At 47.1% G+C, this 22,654-nt stretch overlaps 1 protein-coding gene across 1 annotated transcript; it reads right to left on the bottom strand.

Annotated features, from left to right (window-relative positions):
* Positions 1 to 2,100: 2,100 nt before the first annotated feature.
* tram1 (translocation associated membrane protein 1) lies at positions 2,101 to 22,163 on the bottom strand. The gene is made up of 11 exons (XM_065006879.1): positions 21,841 to 22,163; positions 20,070 to 20,133; positions 14,274 to 14,398; positions 13,914 to 14,030; positions 6,800 to 6,858; positions 5,959 to 6,043; positions 5,397 to 5,467; positions 5,007 to 5,111; positions 4,561 to 4,704; positions 3,753 to 3,907; positions 2,101 to 2,202 (listed from the first exon to the last, which is right to left on the bottom strand). Exons 1-11 carry the CDS (start codon positions 21,961 to 21,963, stop codon positions 2,132 to 2,134), a joined length of 1,119 nt encoding a protein of 372 aa, XP_064862951.1. The 5' UTR covers positions 21,964 to 22,163; the 3' UTR covers positions 2,101 to 2,131.
* Between the last annotated feature and the right edge of the window lie 491 nt (positions 22,164 to 22,654).

Below are 22,654 nucleotides of genomic sequence, written 5' to 3'. Positions count from 1 at the left end.
TCCCCAAGTTGACCAAAAAAAATTAAAAACGTTTTTATTTGTATTTTTTAAGTGTTGGACATGAGACTAGAAACACCAGCCAATCAGCTCCAAGTCATTTTAAATTTTAGAAATATGTTCCAAAGTGATTGTATACGAACGTAAACAAGGTTTGAAATTATTATGTTTTAGTCAAATATTATATCGATTTGTGGCTTCTTGCGGTCAATTTGCAGTCTACAAATGATTTATCATTATGCTCCGGCCCCCTGACCATCCGCTCAAGAAAATAAAAAACTTGGCCTGCGGCTGAAACTAGTTGATGGTCCCCGGCATAGGGTCTAGGGGTGGATTAGGGATTGGGCTGTTGACAACAGCTAGAGCACTGGCATGAGAAGACTGGATGCAGCATGAGGGGGGGGGACAGGATATAGGGGAGTCCTTTTGGGGTGGGGAGGGGTTGAGGGGGACAGGATATAGGGGAGTCCTTTTGGGGTGGGTAGGGGTTGAGGGGGACAGGATATAGGAGAGTCCTTTTGGGGTGGGTAGGGGTTGAGGGGGACAGGATATAGGAGAGTCCTTTTGGGGGGGACAGGATATAGGAGAGTCCTTTTGGGGTGGGGAGGGGTTGAGGGGGACAGGATATAGGAGAGTCCTTTTGGGGTGGGTAGGGGTTGGAGGGGACAGGATATAGGGAGTCCTTTTGGGGTGGGTAGGGGTTGAGGGGGGACAGGATATAGGGAGTCCTTTTGGGGTGGGTAGGGGTTGGAGGGGTTGAGGGGGCAGGATATAGGGGAGTCTTTTGGGGTGGGTAGGGGTTGAGGGGGCAGGATATAGGGGAGTCTTTTTGGGGTGGGTAGGGGTTGGAGGGCGGGGCAGGATATAGGGGAGTCCTTTTGGGGTTGGAGGGTTGAGGGGGACAGGATATAGGGGAGTCTTTTGGGGTGGGTAGGGGTTGGAGGGGGCAGGATATAGGGGAGTCCTTTTGGGGTTGGAGGGGTTGAGGGGACAGGATATAGGGGAGTCCTTTTGGGGTGGGGAGGGGTTGAGGGGGACAGGATATAGGGGAGTCATTTTGGGGTGGGTAGGGGTTGAGGAGGGGGACAGGATATAGGGGAGTCCTTTTGGGGTGGGTAGGGGTTGGAGGGGGACAGGATATAGGGGAGTCCTTTTGGGGTGGGTAGGGGTTGAGGGGGGACAGGATATAGGGGAGTCCTTTTGGGGTGGGTAGGGGTTGAGGGGGACAGGATATAGGAGAGTCTTTTTGGGGTGGGTAGGGGTTGGAGGGGTTGAGGGGGACAGGATACAAGGGAGTCTTTTTGGGGTGGGTAGGGGTTGGAGGGGTTGAGGGGGACAGGATATAAGGGAGTCTTTTGGGGTGGGTAGGGGTTGGAGGGGTTGAGGGGGACAGGATATAGGGAGTCCTTTTGGGGTGGGTAGGGGTTGAGGGGACAGGATATAGGAGAGTCTTTTGGGGTGGGTAGGGGTTGGAGGGGGACAGGATATAAGGGAGTCTTTTGGGGTGGGTAGGGGTTGGAGGGGTTGAGGGGGACAGGATATAGGGAGTCCTTTTGGGGTGGGTAGGGGTTGGAGGGGGGGGGACAGGATATAGGAGAGTCTTTTGGGGTGGGTAGGGGTTGGAGGGGTTGAGGGGGACAGGATATAAGGGAGTCTTTTTGGGGTGGGTAGGGGTTGGAGGGGTTGAGGGGGACAGGATATAAGGGAGTCTTTTTGGGGTGGGTAGGGGTTGGAGGGGTTGAGGGGGACAGGATACAAGGGAGTCTTTTGGGGTGGGTAGGGGGACAGGATTGGAGGGGGTTAGGGGTTGGAGGGGTTAGGACAGGATATAAGGGAGTCTTTTTGGGGTGGGTAGGGGTTGAGGAGGACAGGATATAAGGGAGTCTTTTGGGGTGGGTAGGGGTTGGAGGGTTGAGGGGGACAGGATATAAGGGAGTCTTTTTGGGGTGGGTAGGGGTTGGAGGGGTTGAGGAGGACAGGATATAAGGGAGTCTTTTTGGGGTGGGTAGGGGTTGGAGGGGTTGAGGAGGACAGGATATAAGGGAGTCTTTTTGGGGTGGGTAGGGGTTGGAGGGTTGAGGGGGGACAGGATATAAGGGAGTCTTTTTGGGGTGGGTAGGGGTTGGAGGGGATTTTACGAGGACTTCTCTTTCTTTGATCTCGGCGAATCAGCTCCGTTGGAACTTACTCCGTTCAGTCCATTGGCTGCAAACGACAGAGAAGGAAGTGAAGGTACATGGAGAGAGAGAGAGAGAAAAAACAAACAGTATAATGACATTTTCCTCACTTGAATCTGAAAAACTACAATAACTTCATTAAAACAAAATAAAAGCAATATAAACATATAAATATACTTCCCCCAGACATATTCTTATTCTTTCACATTATCAACGTGTATTTTCTAGCATTCTAGTATAGTGTCGCTTCCTGGGCTATATCGTGTCGCTTCCTGGGCTATATAGTGTCGCTTCCTGGGCTATATCGTGTCGCTTCCTGGGCTATATCGTGTCGCTTCCTGGGCTATATCGTGTCGCTTCCAGGGTTATATCGTGTCGGGTTATATCGTTCCCTGGGCTATATCGTGTCGCTTCCAGGGTTATATCGTGTCGCTTCCTGGGCTATATCGTGTCGCTTCCAGGGTTATATCGTGTCGCTTCCTGGGCTATATCGTGTCGCTTCCAGGGTTATATCGTGTCGCTTCCTGGGCTATATCGTGTCGCTTCCAGGGTTATATAGTGTCGCTTCCAGGGCTATATCGTGTCGCTTCCTGGGCTATATAGTGTCGCTTCCTGGGCTATATAGTGTCGCTTCCTGGGCTATATAGTGTCGCTTCCTGGGCTATATAGTGTCGCTTCCTGGGCTATATAGTGTCGCTTCCTGGGCTATATAGTGTCGCTTCCTGGGCTATATAGTGTCGCTTCCTGGGCTATATAGTGTCGCTTCCTGGGCTATATCGTGTCGCTTCCTGGGCTATATAGTGTCGCTTCCTGGGCTATATAGTGTCGCTTCCAGGGTTATATAGTGTCGCTTCCTGGGCTATATCGTGTCGCTTCCTGGGCTATATAGTGTCGCTTCCTGGGCTATATAGTGTCGCTTCCAGGGTTATATAGTGTCGCTTCCAGGGTTATATAGTGTCGCTTCCAGGGCTATATAGTGTCGCTTCCAGGGCTATATAGTGTCGCTTCCTGGGCTATATAGTGTCGCTTCCTGGGCTATATAGTGTCGCTTCCTGGGCTATATAGTGTCGCTTCCTGGGCTATATAGTGTCGCTTCCTGGGCTATATAGTGTCGCTTCCTGGGCTATATAGTGTCGCTTCCTGGGCTATATAGTGTCGCTTCCTGGGCTATATAGTGTCGCTTCCTAGGCTATATAGTGTCGCTTCCTGGGCTATATAGTGTCGCTTCCTGGGCTATATAGTGTCGCTTCCTGGGCTATATAGTGTCGCTTCCTGGGCTATATAGTGTCGCTTCCTGGGCTATATAGTGTCGCTTCCTGGGCTATATAGTGTCGCTTCCTGGGCTATATAGTGTCGCTTCCTGGGCTATATAGTGTCGCTTCCTGGGCTATATAGTGTCGCTTCCTGGGCTATATAGTGTCGCTTCCAGGGCTATATAGTGTTGCTTCCTGGGTTATATAGTGTCGCTTCCAGGGCTATATAGTGTTGCTTCCTGGGCTATATAGTGTCGCTTCCAGGGTAATATAGTGTTGCTTCCTGGGTTTCTGCAACTATCCTCTGGTATGTAGTTCTGCTCACCTTTGTCTTTCTTGGACTTGCTCTTGGGAGCTTGGGGCTTCTTGGGTTTCACGGGCTGGGCCTGGGCCTGCTCTCTCCACCTCCTCAGCTGGAAGTTGATGAACTTCCACATCATGAAGGCCTGAGTCACACAGATGGTCGCCAGCACAGTGATCCTGTGGGGAAGGGTATAAAAATAAAAAAAGGTGTTAGCCACACTTAAAGTATGAAGTGGTTGATTCATGAAGTGGTTGATTCATGAAGTGGTTGATTCATGAAGTGGTTGATTCATGAAGTGGTTGATTCATGAAGTGGTTGATTCATGAAGTGGTTGACTCATGAAGTGGTTGACTCATGAAGTGGTTGACTCATGAAGTGGTTGATTCATGAAGTGGTTGATTCATGAAGTGGTTGATTCATGAAAAGTGGTTGATTCATGAAGTGGTTGATTCATGAAGTGGTTGACTCATGAAGTGGTTGATTCATGAAGTGGTTGATTCATGAAGTGGTTGATTCATGAAGTGGTTGATTCATGAAGTGGTTGATTCATGAAGTGGTTGATTCATGAAGTGGTTGATTCATGAAGGTTGATTCATTTATGTGGTTTCACAGCAATTCACAAATTAAACAGCTTGGCGAACTTCCACCACAACCAAGGCTAAACGTCTCTGGTGTTTTGATCCAGTAGAGTGAAATGCACCGTGAAATGCAATGCACATGTCAGACACAGTGTGAGGTTACAGTCTTGCATTGCGCCTATCTGCGGTTCATATTGCTCAGTCTCGGTCTAGTCAAGTCATCCCCCCCACACACACACACACTCTCTTACCGAACAAAGAGCACGTTGAAGTTTCCGATAGCCAGGTCTAGTACCTGTTGATCAGCGTTGGCCAGGCCGAAACCCACAGTCAGGACAGACAGGGACAGGGTGAGCAGCCGTCCAAGAACAAACAGTACTGCCCAGACAGTAAACCTAAGAGAGAGACACACACACACACACACACACGTTAGATGCCCATAACATCTATTGCCTCCCTTCGTTCTCCATCTTCTTTTTCCAATTGATATAAACACTATCATTACTCAAGACCTTAAGAGAGGGTAGCTAGCTAGACCAACTTCCTTGTCTAAAATGCTAAAATGGCATGTTGTAGGGCTTTGAAGTATGCTGTGTGTACTCAACTTCAACTCACTCAGTGTGTGACCTCAACTGACGTGTGTGTGTGTGTGTGTGTGTGTGTGTGTGTGTGTGTGTGTGTGTGTGTGTGCGCTCACCCAGTCTGTCTCTTCTCGTTGCTGAAGTAGACCAGGCGGGACACGTGGAAGAGAAGCTCTACGAAGCAGTGCAGCACCAGCAGGACCAGAGCCAGACGATTCAGACTGGAAGACACAAAATGGACGCCGTTAGACGCTTCATAGAGAAGTAGCTATCACCATGATCTATTTTTGTAAGATTAAAAAAAGGCCCCAGAAAGCACCAAAAAGTAGATAAAGTATTGGGACATACTGAAGCTACTAAGTTCAGCGTGGGAGCAGGCCTACTCAATAATAAACAACAACATGTTGACGTGAACCTGCAGTAATGTTGACTGCAGTAATGTTGAGGTGAACCCACAGTAACGTTGACGTGAACCTGCAGTAATGTTGACGTGAACCAGGTCTTACTTGAGGATGTAGGCTCCTGCGATGTGGACCAAGTACAGAGCGATATACACCAGCTGACGAGGAATATCCTCCTACACAACACACACACACACACACACACACACACACACACACACACATGTCAGTAAAATACTCACTCTGTTAGTGAGCTTAATGCCCTCAAGCAAATGTTTGAAATTATGATTTTTTTTAAACAATGTTAACTTATGGAAATCAAACACGAAATGCCTAGTCATTCTAGTTCAGTAACTTCACACACACACACACACACACAGAGAGGACAGAGACACACACACACACACACAGAGGACAGAGACACACACACACACACACACACACACACAGAGAGGACAGATACACACACACACACACACAGAGAGAGGACAGATACACACACACACAGAGAGGACAGAGACACACACACACACACAGAGAGAGGACAGAGACACACACACACACACAGAGAGAGGACAGAGACACACACACACACACAGAGAGGACAGAGACACACACACACACACAGAGAGGACAGAGACACACACACACACACACACACACACACCTTCTTGGTCTTCTGAAAGTAGAGCTCGGGCAGAGCGTGAAGCCAGTAGCCCATCTGACAGATGAAAAAGAACTTCATCTGAAACCTACAAGCAGGACAAACAAAACACCAAGTCTGTCAAATTCTACCTTACATTTTGTATTTTTTGGTTATTTTTCAGAAACCTTTCTCCGGAGCAACTTACAATCAGTGCATTCAACTAAACTAGGTAGATCGCAGTGAGTAAACCTTTCTCCTCAAAAAAGTAGCTATCATTTGCATTCAAATATCTCAGAATAATTAAAAATCACTAAATCATATTGTTTTAGAAACAAAAATTTAGAAACAGACTCCTTCCATACGAGAGTCAGTACCAACCTGTATGTTTAAACAAACCCAGCTACTTCCCTTAACATCTATACAAAAATACCACCAGATGACATTAGTTTACATATGGAACTGAGAACCAAGAATGGGGCGGCAGGGTAGCCTAGTGGTTAGAGCATTGGACTAGTAAGGTTGCAAGTTCGAATCCCCGAGCTGTCATGGTACAAATCTGTCGTTCTGCCCCTGAACAGGCAGTTAACCCACTGTTCCCAGGCCGTCATTGAAAATAAGAATTTGTTCTTAATTAACTCACTTGCCTGGTTAAATAAAGGTAAAAAAAATAATAATAATTAAATGATGAGTGGTGGTTGGTCATTACAAAAGGAAACCACTAGGGGGCGATATGGAAAACACATGGAAATGTTTAATTGTGTTTAGTTGTACACATGGCCATTTAAAAAAAAAAAGGGGGAGGGGGGAGTACTTGTTTGCGTTGTGTTTAGTTGTGTTTACATGGTTTGACTCCAGTACTTACGGCATCAAGGTATGGGGGTAGCCTTCCCACAGATTCACTGGGTTGGACAGGAAGTTCTCCTGGACGAGAATATTAGAAAGAAAGAAATATGATCATAAGGGGGACAAGAAGAGAGAGGAGAAATGCTAATCTGTGTGGCTGGCTACGTGAATAACGTGATACGCCTTTTATATTTCATTTTGAATTCACTCAACTCAGTCTCACGCCGCCCCACCTCCAGCTGTAAAATGAGCTCATGCCCCGCCTCCAGCTGTAAAATGAGCTCATGCCCCGCCTCCAGCTGTAAAATGAGCTCATGCCCCGCCTCCAGCTGTAAAATGAGCTCATGCCCCGCCTCCAGCTGTAAAATGAGCTCATGCCCCGCCTCCAGCTGTAAAATGAGCTCATGCCCCGCCTCCAGCTGTAAAATGAGCTCATGCCCCGCCTCCAGCTGTAAAATGAGCTTATTTAGCTCTCACCAGCCACAATGGATTTAAAACTCAAACCGCAGAGAGGCCGCTGCAAAGCTCCAGCTAGCTCCTCGTTAAAATCCTACCCCCCTCCAGAAGTGTCACCAGGATAGGATGATTTTTAATATGGAGGTAAAGATGAACGGAGTCAAGTACAGAGAGATCCTTGATGAAAACCTGCTGCCAAGCACGCAGGACCTCAGACTGGAAGGTGAACCTTCGCCCCAACAGGACAACGACCCTAAGCACACAGACAAGACAATGCAGGAGTAGCTTCGGGTCAGGTCTCCGAATGTCCTTGAGTGGCCTAGCCAGAGCCCGGACTTGAACCCGATCGAACATCTCTGGAGAGATCTGAAAATAGCTGTGCAGCGACGCTCCCCATCCAACCTGAAAGAGCTTGAGAGGATCTGCAGAGAAGAATGGGAGAAACTCCCCAAATACAGGTGTGCCAAGCTTGTAGCATCATACCCAAGCAGACTCGAGGCTGTAATCGCTGCCAAAGGTGTTTCAACAAAGTACTGAGTAAAGGGTCTGAATACTTATGTAGATGTGATATTTCCATTTTTTATTTGTAATAAATTTGCTAACATTTCAAAAAAAAAAACTGTTTTTGCTTTGTTATTATGGGGTATTGTGATGTCATTATGGAGTATTGTGATGTCATTATGGGGTATTGTGATGTCATTATGGGGTATTGTGATGTCATTATGGGGTATTGTGATGTCATTATGGGGTATTGTGATGTCATTATGGGGTATTGTGATGTCATTATGGGGTATTGTGATGTCATTATGGGGTATTGTGATGTCATTATGGGGTATTGTGTGTAGATTAATGAGGGGGGGAAACAATTTAATACAATTTTAGAATAAGTCTGTAACATAACAAAATGTGGAAAAAGTCAAGGGGTCTGAATACTTCCCGAATGCACTGTACATTACACTACATACAGGGTCAGTTCCACTACATACAGGGTCAGTTCCACTACATACAGGGTCAGTTCCACTACATACAGGGTCAGTTCCACTACATACAGGGTCAGTTCCACTACATACAGGGTCAGTTCCACTACATACAGGGTCAGTTCCACTACATACAGGGTCAGTTCCACTACATACAGGGTAATCATACTATATACAGGGTAATCATACTATATACAGGGTCAGTTCCACTATAGACAGGGTAATCATACTATAGACAGGGTAATCATACTATATACAGGGTAATCACACTATAGACAGGGTCAGTTCCACTATAGACAGGGTCAGTTCCACTATAGACAGGGTAATCATACTATAGACAGGGTCAGTTCCACTATAGACAGGGTAATCATACTATAGACAGGGTAATCATACTATAGAAAGGGTAATCATACTATAGACAGGGTCAGTTCCAAATAATGTGTACCTAACCATAAACATCAATGTCTTTCTTAAAATCAATACAGACGTATATATTTTTAAACCTGCATATTTAGCTAAAAGAAATCCAGTTTAGCAGGCAATATGAACCAGGTGAAATTGTGTCATTTCTCTTGCGTTCATTGCACGCAGAGTCAGGGTATATGCAGCAGTTTGGGCCACCTAATTTGCCAGAATTTTACGTAATTATGACATAACATTGAAGGTTGTACAATGTAACAGGAATATTTAGACTTAGGGATGCCACCCGTTAGATAAAATACGGAACGGTTCCGTATCTCACTGAAAGAATAAACGTCTTGTTTTCAAGATGATAGTTTCCGGATTCGACCATATTAATGACCAATGGCTCGTATTTCTGTGTGTTACTATGTTATAACTAAGTCTATGATTTGATAGAGCAGTATGACTGAGTGGTGGTAGGCAGCAGCAGGCTCGTAATCATTCATTCAAACAGCACTTTCATGCGTTTTGCCAGCAGCTCTTCGCAATGCTTCAAGCATTGAGCTGTTTATGACTTCAAGCCTATCAGTCTAATGGCTGGTGTATCCGATGTGAAATGGCTAGCTAGTTAGCGGGGTGCGCGGTAATAGCGTTTCAAACGTCACTCGCTCTGAGACTTGGAGTGGTTGTTCCCCTTGCTCTGCATGGGTAACGATGCTTTGAGGGCGGCTGCTGTCGATGTGTTCCTGGTTCGAGCCCAGGGAGGAGCGAGGAGAGGGACGGAGGCACAGTCATGATGCTCTAAAAGGTACAGCTGTAGAACACTGAGGACCCTGTGATGTGGGACAGTCATGATGCTCTAAATGGTACAGCTGTAGAACATTGAGGACCCAGTGATGTGGACACCAAGGAAGTTAAAGCGCTTGACCCGCTCCACTGCAGCCTATCGGAAAAATTGTGGAAAAAATGAAAAAAAAAGACTGCGTCATCTGTGAATCTGTTGGGGGCAGTATGCAAATTAGAGTGGGTCTAGGGTGTCTGGGCTGACGGAGTTAATATATTGCCATAACCATAACTCTCAAAGCACTTCCTGATTACAGATGTGAGTGCTACAGGGTGGTAGTTATTGTGACACGAAGCCTTAAGTGTTCTTGGGAAGAAGAATGATGTCGGTCATCGTAAAAAGGTGTGGGGATTACAGACTGGGACAAGGAGAGTTTGAAAATTACAGTGAATACGAGTCCTGGAATACCGTCGGGCCCTGCGGCCTTGACCTGATTTAAGACCTTCATTTAAAAAGTTGGCCTCGGAGAGAGAGACCACCCGGTCCTTTGACTCGGTGGCGGCCCTCACATCCACCACAATGTTGTTATTGGGGTATTTTTGTTTTGCATGAATAACGAGGCTACTACTTTCAACATTTAGCTGGCATTATTGTGGCAAGACAGTTGTGTGTTTTCAGCTGTATTCACATTGGGTTTATACACCTATTAAAAACAGCCCATTACCAAAACGGCCTTGCTCGTAGCCTATATTCATTACCAAAAAGGCCTTGCTCGTAGCCTATATTCATTACCAAAACGGCCTTGCTCGTAGCCTATATTCATTACCAAAACGGCCTTGCTCGTAGCCTATATTCATTACCAAAACGGCCTTGCTCGTAGCCTATATTCATTACCAAAAAGGCCTTGCTCGTAGCCTATATTCATTACCAAAACGGCCTTGCTCGTAGCCTATATTCATTACCAAAACGGCCTTGCTCGTAGCCTATATTCATTACCAAAAAGACCTTGCTCGTAGCCTATATTCATTACCAAAACGGCCTTGCTCGTAGCCTATATTCATTACCAAAAAGACCTTGCTCGTAGCCTATATTCATTACCAAAACGGCCTTGCTCGTAGCCTATATTCATTACCAAAAAGACCTTGCTCGTAGCCTATATTCATTACCAAAACGGCCTTGCTCGTAGCCTATATTCATTACCAAAACGGCCTTGCTCGTAGCCTATATTCATTACCAAAAAGACCTTGCTCGTAGCCTATATTCATTACCAAAACGGCCTTGCTTTAGTGTGTAGGGTGCTGTCCATTGTGTTGATACAGTGCAGATGGAGACTATCGAGCCAAACTGTCACTTCAAAAAGTACTCAATGGTCTGTCTAAGTGTCGGTATTTAAGTAGAAAGTAATACAATTCCAGTGCAAGAACCCCCCACCCGCTCCCAACAGCCCCCCCCCCCCGGCGCCAGGTCTGTCTGCTCGGTAAGTAATATCCACCAAATAAGACATTTCTACCCTCTCTGCATTAAATATATGCTGCTGAGACAGTCTGCATTAAATATATGCTGCTGAGACAAGTTCATTTGAAACATTTCATGTCGACAGCGGCGCCAATAAAAAAGTCAACACCCCCACTTTCAGACAAAGTCAAGAGCCCCCACCCCTCCCTCAAGCTTTTCCACCCCCACTTTCAGACAAAGTCAAGAGCCCCCCTCAAGCTTTTCAACCCCCACTTTCAGACAAAGTCAAGAGCCCCCCTCAAGCTTTTCAACCCCCACTTTCAGACAAAGTCAAGAGCCCCCCTCAAGCTTTTCCACCCCCACTTTCAGACAAAGTCAAGAGCCCCCACCACCCCCTCAAGCTTTTCCACCCCACTTTCAGACAAAGTCAACACCCCCTCAAGCTTTTCCACCCCACTTTCAGACAAAGTCAAGAGCCCCCACCCCCCTCAAGCTTTTCAACCCCCACTTTCAGACAAAGTCAAGAGCCCCCTCAAGCTTTTCCACCCCACTTTCAGACAAAGTCAACACCCCCCCTCAAGCTTTTCCACCCCCACTTTCAGACAAAGTCAAGAGCCCCCACCCCCCCTCAAGCTTTTCAACCCCCACTTTCAGACAAAGTCAAGAGCCCCCTCAAGCTTTTCCACCCCCACTTTCAGACAAAGTCAACACCCCCCCTCAAGCTTTTCCACCCCACTTTCAGACAAAGTCAAGAGCCCCCCCCCCCTCAAGCTTTTCAACCCCACTTTCAGACAAAGTCAAGAGCCCCCTCAAGCTTTTCCACCCCCACTTTCAGACAAAGTCAAGAGCCCCCCCCTCAAGCTTTTCAACCCCCACTTTCAGACAAAGTCAAGAGCCCCCCTCAAGCTTTTCAACCCCCACTTTCAGACAAAGTCAAGAGCCCCCCTCAAGCTTTTCAACCCCCACTTTCAGACAAAGTCAAGAGCCCCCCTCAAGCTTTTCAACCCCCACTTTCAGACAAAGTCAAGAGCCCCCCTCCCCCAAGCTTTTCCACCCCCACTTTCAGACAAAGTCAAGAGCCCCCACCCCCTCAAGCTTTTCAACCCCACTTTCAGACAAAGTCAAGAGCCCCCCCCAAGCTTTTCCACCCCCACTTTCAGACAAAGTCAAGAGCCCCCCCCCTTTTCCACCCCACTTTCAGACAAAGTCAAGAGTCCCCCCCCCAAGCTTTTCCACCCCCACTTTCAGACAAAGTCAAGAGCCCCCACCCCCCTCAAGCTTTTCAACCCCCACTTTCAGACAAAGTCAAGAGCCCCCTCAAGCTTTTCCACCCCCACTTTCAGACAAAGTCAACACCCCCCCCTCAAGCTTTTCCACCCCCACTTTCAGACAAAGTCAAGAGCCCCCACCCCCCTCAAGCTTTTCAACCCCACTTTCAGACAAAGTCAAGAGCCCCCCTCAAGCTTTTCCACCCCCACTTTCAGACAAAGTCAAGAGCCCCCCCCCTCAAGCTTTTCAACCCCACTTTCAGACAAAGTCAAGAGCACCCCCTCAAGCTTTTCAACCCCCACTTTCAGACAAAGTCAAGAGCCCCCCCCTCAAGCTTTTCAACCCCACTTTCAGACAAAGTCAAGAGCCCCCTCAAGCTTTTCAACCCCACTTTCAGACAAAGTCAAGAGCCCCCCCCCCCAAGCTTTTCCACCCCCACTTTCAGACAAAGTCAAGAGCCCCCACCCCCTCAAGCTTTTCAACCCCACTTTCAGACAAAGTCAAGAGTTCCCCCCCCAAGCTTTTCCACCCCACTTTCAGACAAAGTCAAGAGCCCCCCCCAAGCTTTTCCACCCCCACTTTCAGACAAAGTCAAGAGTCCCCCCCCCCCCAAGCTTTTCAACCCCCACTTTCAGACAAAGTCAAGAGCCCCCCTCAAGCTTTTCCACCCCCACTTTCAGACAAAGTCAAGAGCCCCCTCCCCTCAAGCTTTTCAACCCCACTTTCAGACAAAGTCAAGAGCCCCCTCAAGCTTTTCAACCCCACTTTCAGACAAAGTCAAGAGCCCCCCTCAAGCTTTTCCACCCCACTTTCAGACAAAGTCAACACCCCCCCCTCAAGCTTTTCCACCCCCACTTTCAGACAAAGTCAAGAGCCCCCACCCCCCCTCAAGCTTTTCAACCCCCACTTTCAGACAAAGTCAAGAGCCCCCCTCAAGCTTTTCCACCTCCACTTTCAGACAAAGTCAACACCCCCCCCCTCAAGCTTTTCCACCCCCACTTTCAGACAAAGTCAAGAGCCCCCACCCCCCTCAAGCTTTTCAACCCCCACTTTCAGACAGTCAAGAGCCCCCTCAAGCTTTTCCACCCCCACTTTCAGACAAAGTCAAGAGCCCCCCCCTCAAGCTTTTCAACCCCACTTTCAGACAAAGTCAAGAGCCCCCCCTCAAGCTTTTCAACCCCACTTTCAGACAAAGTCAAGAGCCCCCCTCAAGCTTTTCAACCCCCACTTTCAGACAAAGTCAAGAGCCCCCTCAAGCTTTTCAACCCCACTTTCAGACAAAGTCAAGAGCCCCCCCTCCCCCCAAGCTTTTCCACCCCACTTTCAGACAAAGTCAAGAGCCCCCACCCCCTCAAGCTTTTCAACCCCACTTTCAGACAAAGTCAAGAGCCCCCCCCCCAAGCTTTTCCACCCCCACTTTCAGACAAAGTCAAGAGCCCCCCCAAGCTTTTCCACCCCCACTTTCAGACAAAGTCAAGAGTCCCCCCCCAAGCTTTTCCACCCCCACTTTCAGACAAAGTCAAGACCCCCCCAAGCTTTTCCACCCCCACTTTCAGACAAAGTCAAGACCCCCCCCAAGCTTTTCCACCCCACTTTCAGACAAAGTCAAGAGCCCAATGCAGACACACAGATTCAAAACACACAGACAGTTATACACAGTAAACAAATAGTCAAGTATTACATTTTTTTTTTTTAAATCACCTATTAACATCCACACACACGTAAACAAATAGTTTAAACCATGTACTGATATAACGATGCTCGTGCCACACACACACACATCTACCTACCGACATGAGGATGTTGGTTCCCCATCCGAAGGAGAACAGGTAGAAGGCAGAGAGCTGGCCTGACTCGTTGAACTTGCTGTGCTTGGTCTTAGAGAAGTGCATCTTCCGGTTGATTTTCTATATACATTTTTTTTAAAAGAGACACATGACAACGAGTCAATCGAGGTCAAACTGATCAGCGATTATCAGTGTCGGATGATCAACTTCGCCGTCAGAATATCAAACGGATCCGTGGTTGTCTTGAATTGTAATTTGTTTTAATGTTTGATTTTTTGTTGTTGTTATCAAATAAGACTATAATAACCAATGAAATGTACAGAAAAACATAGGAAGTGTGTTTGAGTGAGTGCCAGTACTTACGTCCAGAACATACTCCTGAATGATGGCGTGGATAATGATGGCCACCAGCATGTAGAAGAAGACCGTAGCCACATCCTTCAGACCGTGGTGGAAGTGGTTCACCACACTCTCCTCTGGCAGGCCCTCTGATAGGGAGACATAAAGAACGCATCCCTTCACGAGCCTGGTCATAGAGCCTTGACGTTACGGCCCCAACGCTTTCTATTAGTAAATAGAACATCACCGCCTTCTAGAACGTTACAGGATTCCTTGCTAGCAGGCAGCCTCGGAGCTGAAGAGCCTTCATAGCGTGGGGGAAGTGGTTCACTACGCTCTCCTCTAGTAGGCAGCCTCGGAGCTGAAGAGCCTTCATAGCGTGGGGGAAGTGGTTCACTACGCTCTCCTCTAGCAGGCAGCCTCGGAGCTGAAGAGCCTTCATAGGGGGGAAGTGGTTCACTACGCTCTCCTCTAGTAGGCAGCCTCGGAGCTGAAGAGCCTTCATAGCGTGGGGGAAGTGGTTCACTACGCTCTCCTCTAGTAGGCAGCCTCGGAGCTGAAGAGCCTTCATAGCGTGGGGGAAGTGGTTCACTACGCTCTCCTCTAGTAGGCAGCCTCGGAGCTGAAGAGCCTTCATAGCGTGGGGGAAGTGGTTCACTACGCTCTCCTCTAGCAGGCAGCCTCGGAGCTGAAGAGCCTTCATAGCGTGGGGGAAGTGGTTCACTACGCTCTCTCTAGCAGGCAGCCTCTTCAGCGTGGGGGAGGCAGCCTCCTCTAGTAGGCAGCCTCGAAAGAGCCTTCATAGCGTGGGGGAAGTGGTTCACTACGCTCCTCTAGTAGGCAGCCTCTAAGAGCCTTCAGGCAGCCCTCAGAGCTGAAGAGCCTTCATAGCGTGGGGGAAGTGGTTCACTACGCTCCTCTAGTAGGCAGCCTCGGAGCTGAAGAGCCTTCATAGCGTGGGGGAAGTGGTTCACTACGCTCTCCTCTAGTAGGCAGCTCGGAGCTGAAGAGCCTTCAGGTGGGGGAAGTGGTTCAGCCTCCTCTAGCAGGCAGCTGAAAGAGCCTTCATAGCGTGGGGAAGTGGTTCACTACGCTCTCCTCTAGTAGGCAGCCTCGGAGCTGAAGAGCCTTCATAGCGTGGGGGAAGTGGTTCACTACGCTCTCCTCTAGTAGGCAGCCTCGGAGCTGAAGAGCCTTCATAGCGTGGGGGGTTCAAGTGGTTCTACTACGCCTCTCCTTCATAGTAGGCAGCCTCGGAGCTGAAGAGCCTTCATAGCGTGGGGGAAGTGGTTCACTACGCCTCCTCTAGTAGGCAGCCTCGGAGCTGAAGAGCCTTCATAGCGTGGGGGAAGTGGTTCACTACGCTCTCCTCTAGTAGGCAGCCTCGGAGCTGAAGAGCCTTCATAGCGTGGGGGAAGTGGTTCACTACGCTCTCCTCTAGTAGGCAGCCTCGGAGCTGAAGAGCTGGGGGAAGAGCTCTCCTTCAGCCTAGCTGAAGAGCCTTCATAGGTGGGGAAGTGGTTCACTACGCTCTCCTCTAGTAGGCAGCCTCGGAGCTGAAGAGCCTTCATAGCGTGGGGGAAGTGGTTCACTACGCTCTCCTCTAGTAGGCAGCCTCGGAGCTGAAGAGCCTTCATAGCGTGGGGGAAGTGGTTCACTACGCTCTCCTCTAGTAGGCAGCCTCGGAGCTGAAGAGCCTTCATAGCGTGGGGAAGTGGTTCACTACGCTCTCCTCTAGTAGGCAGCCTCGAGCCTCGGAGCTGAAGAAGAGCCTTCATAGCGTGGGGGAAGTGGTTCACTACGCTCTCCTCTAGTAGGCCTCGGAGCTGAAGAGCCTTCATAGCGTGGGGAAGTGGTTCACTGCTCTCCTCTAGTAGGGAGCCTTCATAGCGTGGGGGAAGTGGTTCACTACGCCTCCTCTAGTAGGCAGCCTCGGAGCTGAAGAGCCTTCATAGCGTGGGGAAGTGGTTCACTACGCTCTCCTCTAGTAGGCAGCCTCGGAGCTGAAGAGCCTTCATAGCGTGGGGGAAGTGGTTCACTACGCCTCCTCTAGTAGGCAGCCTCGGAGCTGAAGAGCCTTCATAGCGTGGGGGAAGTGGTTCACTACGCCTCCTCTAGTAGGCAGCCTCGGAGCTGAAGAGCCTTCATAGCGTGGGGGTTCACTACGCTCTCCTCTAGTAGGCAGCCTCGGAGCTGAAGAGCCTTCATAGCGTGGGGGAAGTGGTTCACTACGCTCTCCTCTAGTAGGCAGCCTCGGAGCTGAAGAGCCTTCATAGCGTGGGGGAAGTGGTTCACTACGCTCTCCTCTAGTAGGCAGCCTCGGAGCTGAAGAGCCTTCATAGCGTGGGGGAAGTGGTTCACTACGCTCTCCTCTAGTAGGGAGCCTCGGAGCTGAAGAGCCTTCATAGCGTGGGGGAAGTGGTTCACTACGCTCTCCTCTAGTAGGCAGCCTCGGAGCTGAAGAGCCTTCATAGCGTGGGGGAAGTGGTTCACTACGCTCTCCTCTAGTAGGCCTTCATAGAGCCTCTGAGCTGAAGAGCCTTCATAGCGTGGGGAAGTGGTTCACTACGCTCTCCTCTAGTAGGCAGCCTCGGAGCTGAAGAGCCTTCATAGCGTGGGGGAAGTGGTTCACTACGCTCTCCTCTAGTAGGCAGCCTCGGAGCTGAAGAGCCTTCATAGCGTGGGGGAAGTGGTTCACTACGCTCTCCTCTAGTAGGCAGCCTCGGAGCTGAAGAGCCTTCATAGCGTGGGGAAGTGGTTCACTACGCTGGTCTAGTAGGCAGCCTAAGAGCCTTCATAGCGTGGGGGAAGTGGTTCACTACGCTCTAGTAGGCAGCCTCGGAGCTGAAGAGCCTTCATAGCGTGGGGGAAGTGGTTCACTACGCTCTAGTAGGCAGCCTCTGAAGAGCCTTCATAGGCAGCCTCGTAGGCAGCTGAAAGAGCCTTCATAGCGTGGGGGAAGTGGTTCACTACGCTCTCCTCTAGTAGGCAGCCTCGGAGCTGAAGAGCCTTCATAGCGTGGGGGAAGTGGTTCACTACGCTCTCCTCTAGTAGGGAGACACAAAGCATTTACTAAGCCTTTTATAACCCTTCATAGTTGCCTTATTATACTGTATATACATTGATAAGAAGTTGTTCAAAACAATCTCTTCTGGACCCTCTGATGGAAGAGATGCATACAGATTAGAGGTCGACCGATTAAATCTGTACGGACGATTAATTTGGGCCGATTTCAAGTTTTCATAACAATCGGTAATCGGCCTTTTTGGACACCAACTATGGCCGATTACATTGCAACGTCAAAAACACACAAAAAAACAGAACTATATTTTTATAAACCTGCATATTTAGTTAAAATAAATGCATGTTGGCAGGAAATATTAACTAGGGAAATTGTGTCTCTTCTCTTGCATTCAGTGCAAGCAGAGTCAGGTTATATGCAACAGTTTGGGCCGCCTGGCTCGTTGCAAACTGTTTCTCTTCCTAACAAAGACCGTAATTAATTTTCCAGAATTGTACATAATTATGACATAACATTGAAGGTTGTGCAATGTAACAGCAATATTTAGACTTATGGATGCCACCCGTTAGATAAAATACAGAACGGTTCCGTATTTCACTGAAAGAATAAACGTTTTGTTTTCGAAATGATAGTTTCCGGATTTGACTATTTAATGACCTACGGCTCATATTTCTGTGTGTTTATTATAATTAAGTCTACTATTTGATAGAGCAGTCCGACTGAGCGGTGGTAGGAAGCAGCAGGCTCGTAAGCATTCATTCAAACAGCCCTTTACTTCCCTAAGACAGAGGGAATTGTTATTAGGATTAAATGTCAGGAATTGTGAAAAACTGAGTTTAAATGCATTTGGCTAAGTTGTATGCAAACTTCCAACTTCAACTGTATATGAAATATAAAATGGTATGGCGAGAAATAGTCCATGCTCATAATCCCTATAATAACTACAACCTAAAACTTCTTAACTGGGAATATTGAACCACCAGCTTTCACATGTTCTCAGTTTCAACTGTTCTGCCTTATTATTATTGGACCATGCTGGTCATTTATGAACATTTGAACATCTTGGTCATGTTCTGTTATAATCTCTACCCGGCACAGCCAGAAGAGGACTGGCCACCCCACATAGCCTGGTTCCTCTCTAGGTTTCTTCCTAGGTTTTGGCCTTTCTAGGGAGTTTTTCCTAGCCACCGTGCTTCTACACCTGCATTGCTTGCTGTTTGGGGTTTTAGGCTGGGTTTCTGTACAGCACTTTGAGATATCAGCTGATGTACGAAGGGCTATATAAATAAATTTGATTTGATTTGATTTGATGTTCTGAGCAAGGAACTGAAACGTTACCTGGCACATATTGCACTTTTACTTTCTTCTCCAACACTTTGTTTTTGCATTATTTAAACCAAATTGAACATGTTCCATTACTTTGAGACTAAATTGATTTTATCAATGTATTATATTAGGTTAAAATAAGTGGGTTCATTCATTGTTGTAATTGTCATTATTACAAATATATAAAAAAATAAAAGTGTCAGATTAATCGGTATCGCCTTTTTTTGGTCCTCCAATAAAATAGGTATCGGCGTCTAAAAAAAAAATCATAATCAGTCGACCTCGAATACAGATGCAATTATACTAAAGTTACCTCACTTTTTAAACATATTTGCTTCACGAAGCCTCTAAAAGCACAAGGTTTTACTCAAGCAACGTCACTACCAAAGTCCTGCCTGACCCGCTACTGTAGTAATTTAGCTTCAACAAACATCAGCCTGTTAACAATGAATGACTGAGGGGTCTGCGTCCCAAATGGCACTCTTTCCTATATAGTGCACTACTTTAGACCAGGGTCCATAGGGCTCTAATCAAAAGTAGTGCACTATATAAAGGGAATAGGGTGGTATTTTGGACGGGCGTCCTGACTCTGATAAGACTATCAGCTCTTCAAATAAAATCCGATATCATAAAGCACATTCCATCATTCCACAAGCCCTCCTGTCATTCGTGGCTTTAAATGCAGGAGTGTGTAAAATAACATTCATTCACCTTGAGATGAGACAAGGATTGTGTCACAAATGGTACCCTTGATAGTGCACTACCCAATGGGCCCTGGTCAAATATAGAGCAATATTTAGGAAATAGGTGGCAATTTGGGACTCACACAAGACCTCTGATATTGTGGCCTGTTACACTCCAGCCCCAATCCTTCCAGGACGACCTAGCAGGAGGACCTAGCAGGAGGACCTAGGACCTAGCAGGAGGACTTAGGACCTAGCAGGAGGACCTAGCAGGAGGACCTAGCAGGAGGACCTAGCAGGACGACCTAGCAGGAGGACCTAGCAGGAGGACCTAGCAGGAGGACCTAGCAGGAGGACCTAGCAGGAGGACCTAGCAGGAGGACTTTTATAAAATCAGGAAGACTAAACGTAGCTCCACAGGGAAAAAAGGAAAGCTCTGAAAGAAGGTGTTCTGGAACTGGTAGGCCATGTGAGAACTTCTATTCTCTAACAACTACAAGTAGTCTGTAGATTCTAGTCATTGTTTCTATACTGGATAACAGGAAAACTAGTTCCACACACACACACTAAAGAACAGGTGGACAAGAACGGAAGGTAATTGTTGACTTGGAATTCATTCAGAATAAAATGTCACAGAAAAAAAAGTTAGGAAAGCAATGAGAGGAAGATACAACCTCCATACAACCTCCATACCAGATCCTTTGTCTTTTTAGAGCTTCACTGTTTGACCCAGTGAAGAGAAAAAAAGAAGGCACATTCAGGTAGAGCCACTAAAGAAGTTAAACTGACCGTTTTCAGAGATGGTAACGTTGTATTGGACAGTGATGAACAGCACTGCAACCTTCGAGGTGACCTGCAATCACAGCGGGGGACAAGGGAGAGGATTGATTAAAGGACATGAAAACACAGGGTTCAGTCCCCAATAGCACCCTATTCCCTATATGGTGCGTTTACTTAGCCTGGCTCTGGTCTAAAGTAGTGCACTATTATAGTGAATAGGGTGCCGTTTGTGACACAGCCAGGGGCTTTTATCGGAGTCATTGCCTAAAAGCAAACCACAGCATGATTTTCTCATTAGCCTTCTGGCCTCTCTGTGGGTAGCTTACGGTGGAGTTCAATAAGCCAGGTAGCACTGTAGATTTACTGACTAGACCACAAAGTATCAGACAGAAACACATGTAAACATTATATGAAGTTTACATACCCTACATTAACTCATCTCATATGTATATACTGTACTCGATACCATCTACTGCATCTTGCCTATGCCGTTCTGTACCATCACTCATTCATATATCTTTATGTACATATTCTTTATCCCTTTACACTTGTGTGTATAAGGTAGTAGTTTTGGAATTGTTAGGTTAGATTACTCGATTATTATTGCATTGTCGGAACTAGAAGCACAAGCATTTCGCTACACTCGCATCGACATCTGCTAGCCATGTGTATGTGATGTCGAGCTTGCAAACCCTTAAATCCAATACTACAGATAAGATTGAATGGAAAACCGGGGATTTGGATTTTATTAAGACGTATATCAATATGGAAAGACTGATTCATAACTATGCATTCGTACAACTATGTCAACAGCACATCAAGGCACAAGAACTCAAACTCCCATAATGCGTCTCCTCAGCTCAATGCTGGCGCTGAAATTTATGCTGCATTCACGTCGAAGTCGGAACTAGGAAATTCGGAAATGTACAACCTGCAAATGGATGAACGCAGCACATGTATAAGTACCACCAGTTAGCAAGTAAAACTTTCCTAGTTACAACTAGTACATTAACGCAGCATTAGTAAAGGATGATTCATGTAGCCTACCTAGAAAGCTAAACATGAAACCCCAAAAAATAATTCAGTGTAAACCAACAATAAAAATAAATAAAAAATTTAAAACCTAAGCTCTTCAAATTTGTAAACGGAATAGGCGATCCTAAGGACTTTATGGATCTAACTTTGTTTTTTTCCGAAAGAGCGGGGCTACCTATAAACGATGACAAGCTCACAATCACCCAGTGATTGCCACGTAGCCTACACTTTATTTGCGAATAAAAAAGTATCCGATTCTGGACAGTCTTGCACAATATTGTAGCCAGCGAAATTGAAGTTTTTGTGGTCGCTAAAATGTAACAATCTATGTAACGCTCGTTCCAGTTAGGCTACTTTGTTGTCCCAAATACGACACTTTTGTGTTGTTATACGACGTAGGCCAAGTTACTCAAATGTACAAGTGACCAGACAATAGGCAACCCGACAGAGATGGGTGACAGTTTTAAATCTAACTAGGCTACTACACGCCTTTTCAAATCAAAAGACACTTCTGCTATTACCGTTTACTTGAACATTACAATAAGGACAACCTAACAAACAAAAAAACTTTGTCACTAGAGCAGGAAGAGTAGATCAGCCATGTCCGTTTTCAAGAGACTTTGACGGAACAAAATCATCTTGTCTGCCCAGTTGACACATTATAGTTAGGCTCATTATTGGCCTATTTGGAAAGCTAGATCTTACTGCATATCCCAGACCCCTCCAACCTGTGGACAAGCCTTACCTCAAACATCAACCCGAGGAGGAACACCATAGCAACACAGGACACAATATCTGCATGGTTCTGGATGATAAACTCGTGGCTCAACACCGGCGGGTTCTTGTTGGTCTTTTTGCGAATCCCCATTTTTACGTCTCCCAAAAGTGAACTTTTATTGACCGGCGCGAGTCAGCAGCAGAGTGAATCGGGTATGACCACGTATTCGTTATTGTTTTCTGTCTGTCCCCGTCAGCTCTAAAGAAAGCCACCAGTCTTCCTCCTGCTGCTCTCTCTCACACACACACATAACCACGGGCCAACAAACGAATATCGAGTCACTCTTATTTTTTGTGGGAGGATCTAGCCGATGCGCGTTGCTGCTAGAGAGGTTTTTTATTTTAACACACCCTCTAGAAGGTTCGTGATCGGTTTTACCGCCCCCTATATGTCCGGAGTATACAGACCGTCGGTTTTATGTGCCAACCGCCAACTACAACCCCGCAAGTATATTCGATCTACATGATGACCACACCGCTCATGTTATGTGCACGGGCGTTGCAAAATAAACGTGCACATACATGTTATTCAATCATTGCATCCAAACTGCTGACACGCGTCAACGAGCTGTCTGCATGGCCAGGCGCTAAAATAGAACTTGATTCTATTTGTGACGCATTGATGGATGCAAGTCCCGCCTATCTTCATTGGTTTTTAGGAGCATATACCCACGCGGGTGATTGAAAGATTAAGTGAGATTCACACTCCAGTCCAGTGAGGTGGTGGTAATGCACCTTAAAGTTGGTTGCCAACCGCCATATAAAGTCCAAAGAAGAAGAAG

Source organism: Oncorhynchus nerka, linkage group LG22 (genome assembly GCF_034236695.1).
Source record: "Oncorhynchus nerka isolate Pitt River linkage group LG22, Oner_Uvic_2.0, whole genome shotgun sequence".
In the NCBI taxonomy this organism is placed as follows: Eukaryota; Metazoa; Chordata; class Actinopteri; order Salmoniformes; family Salmonidae; genus Oncorhynchus; species Oncorhynchus nerka.
This window is presented reverse-complemented; position numbering and strand designations above follow the sequence as displayed.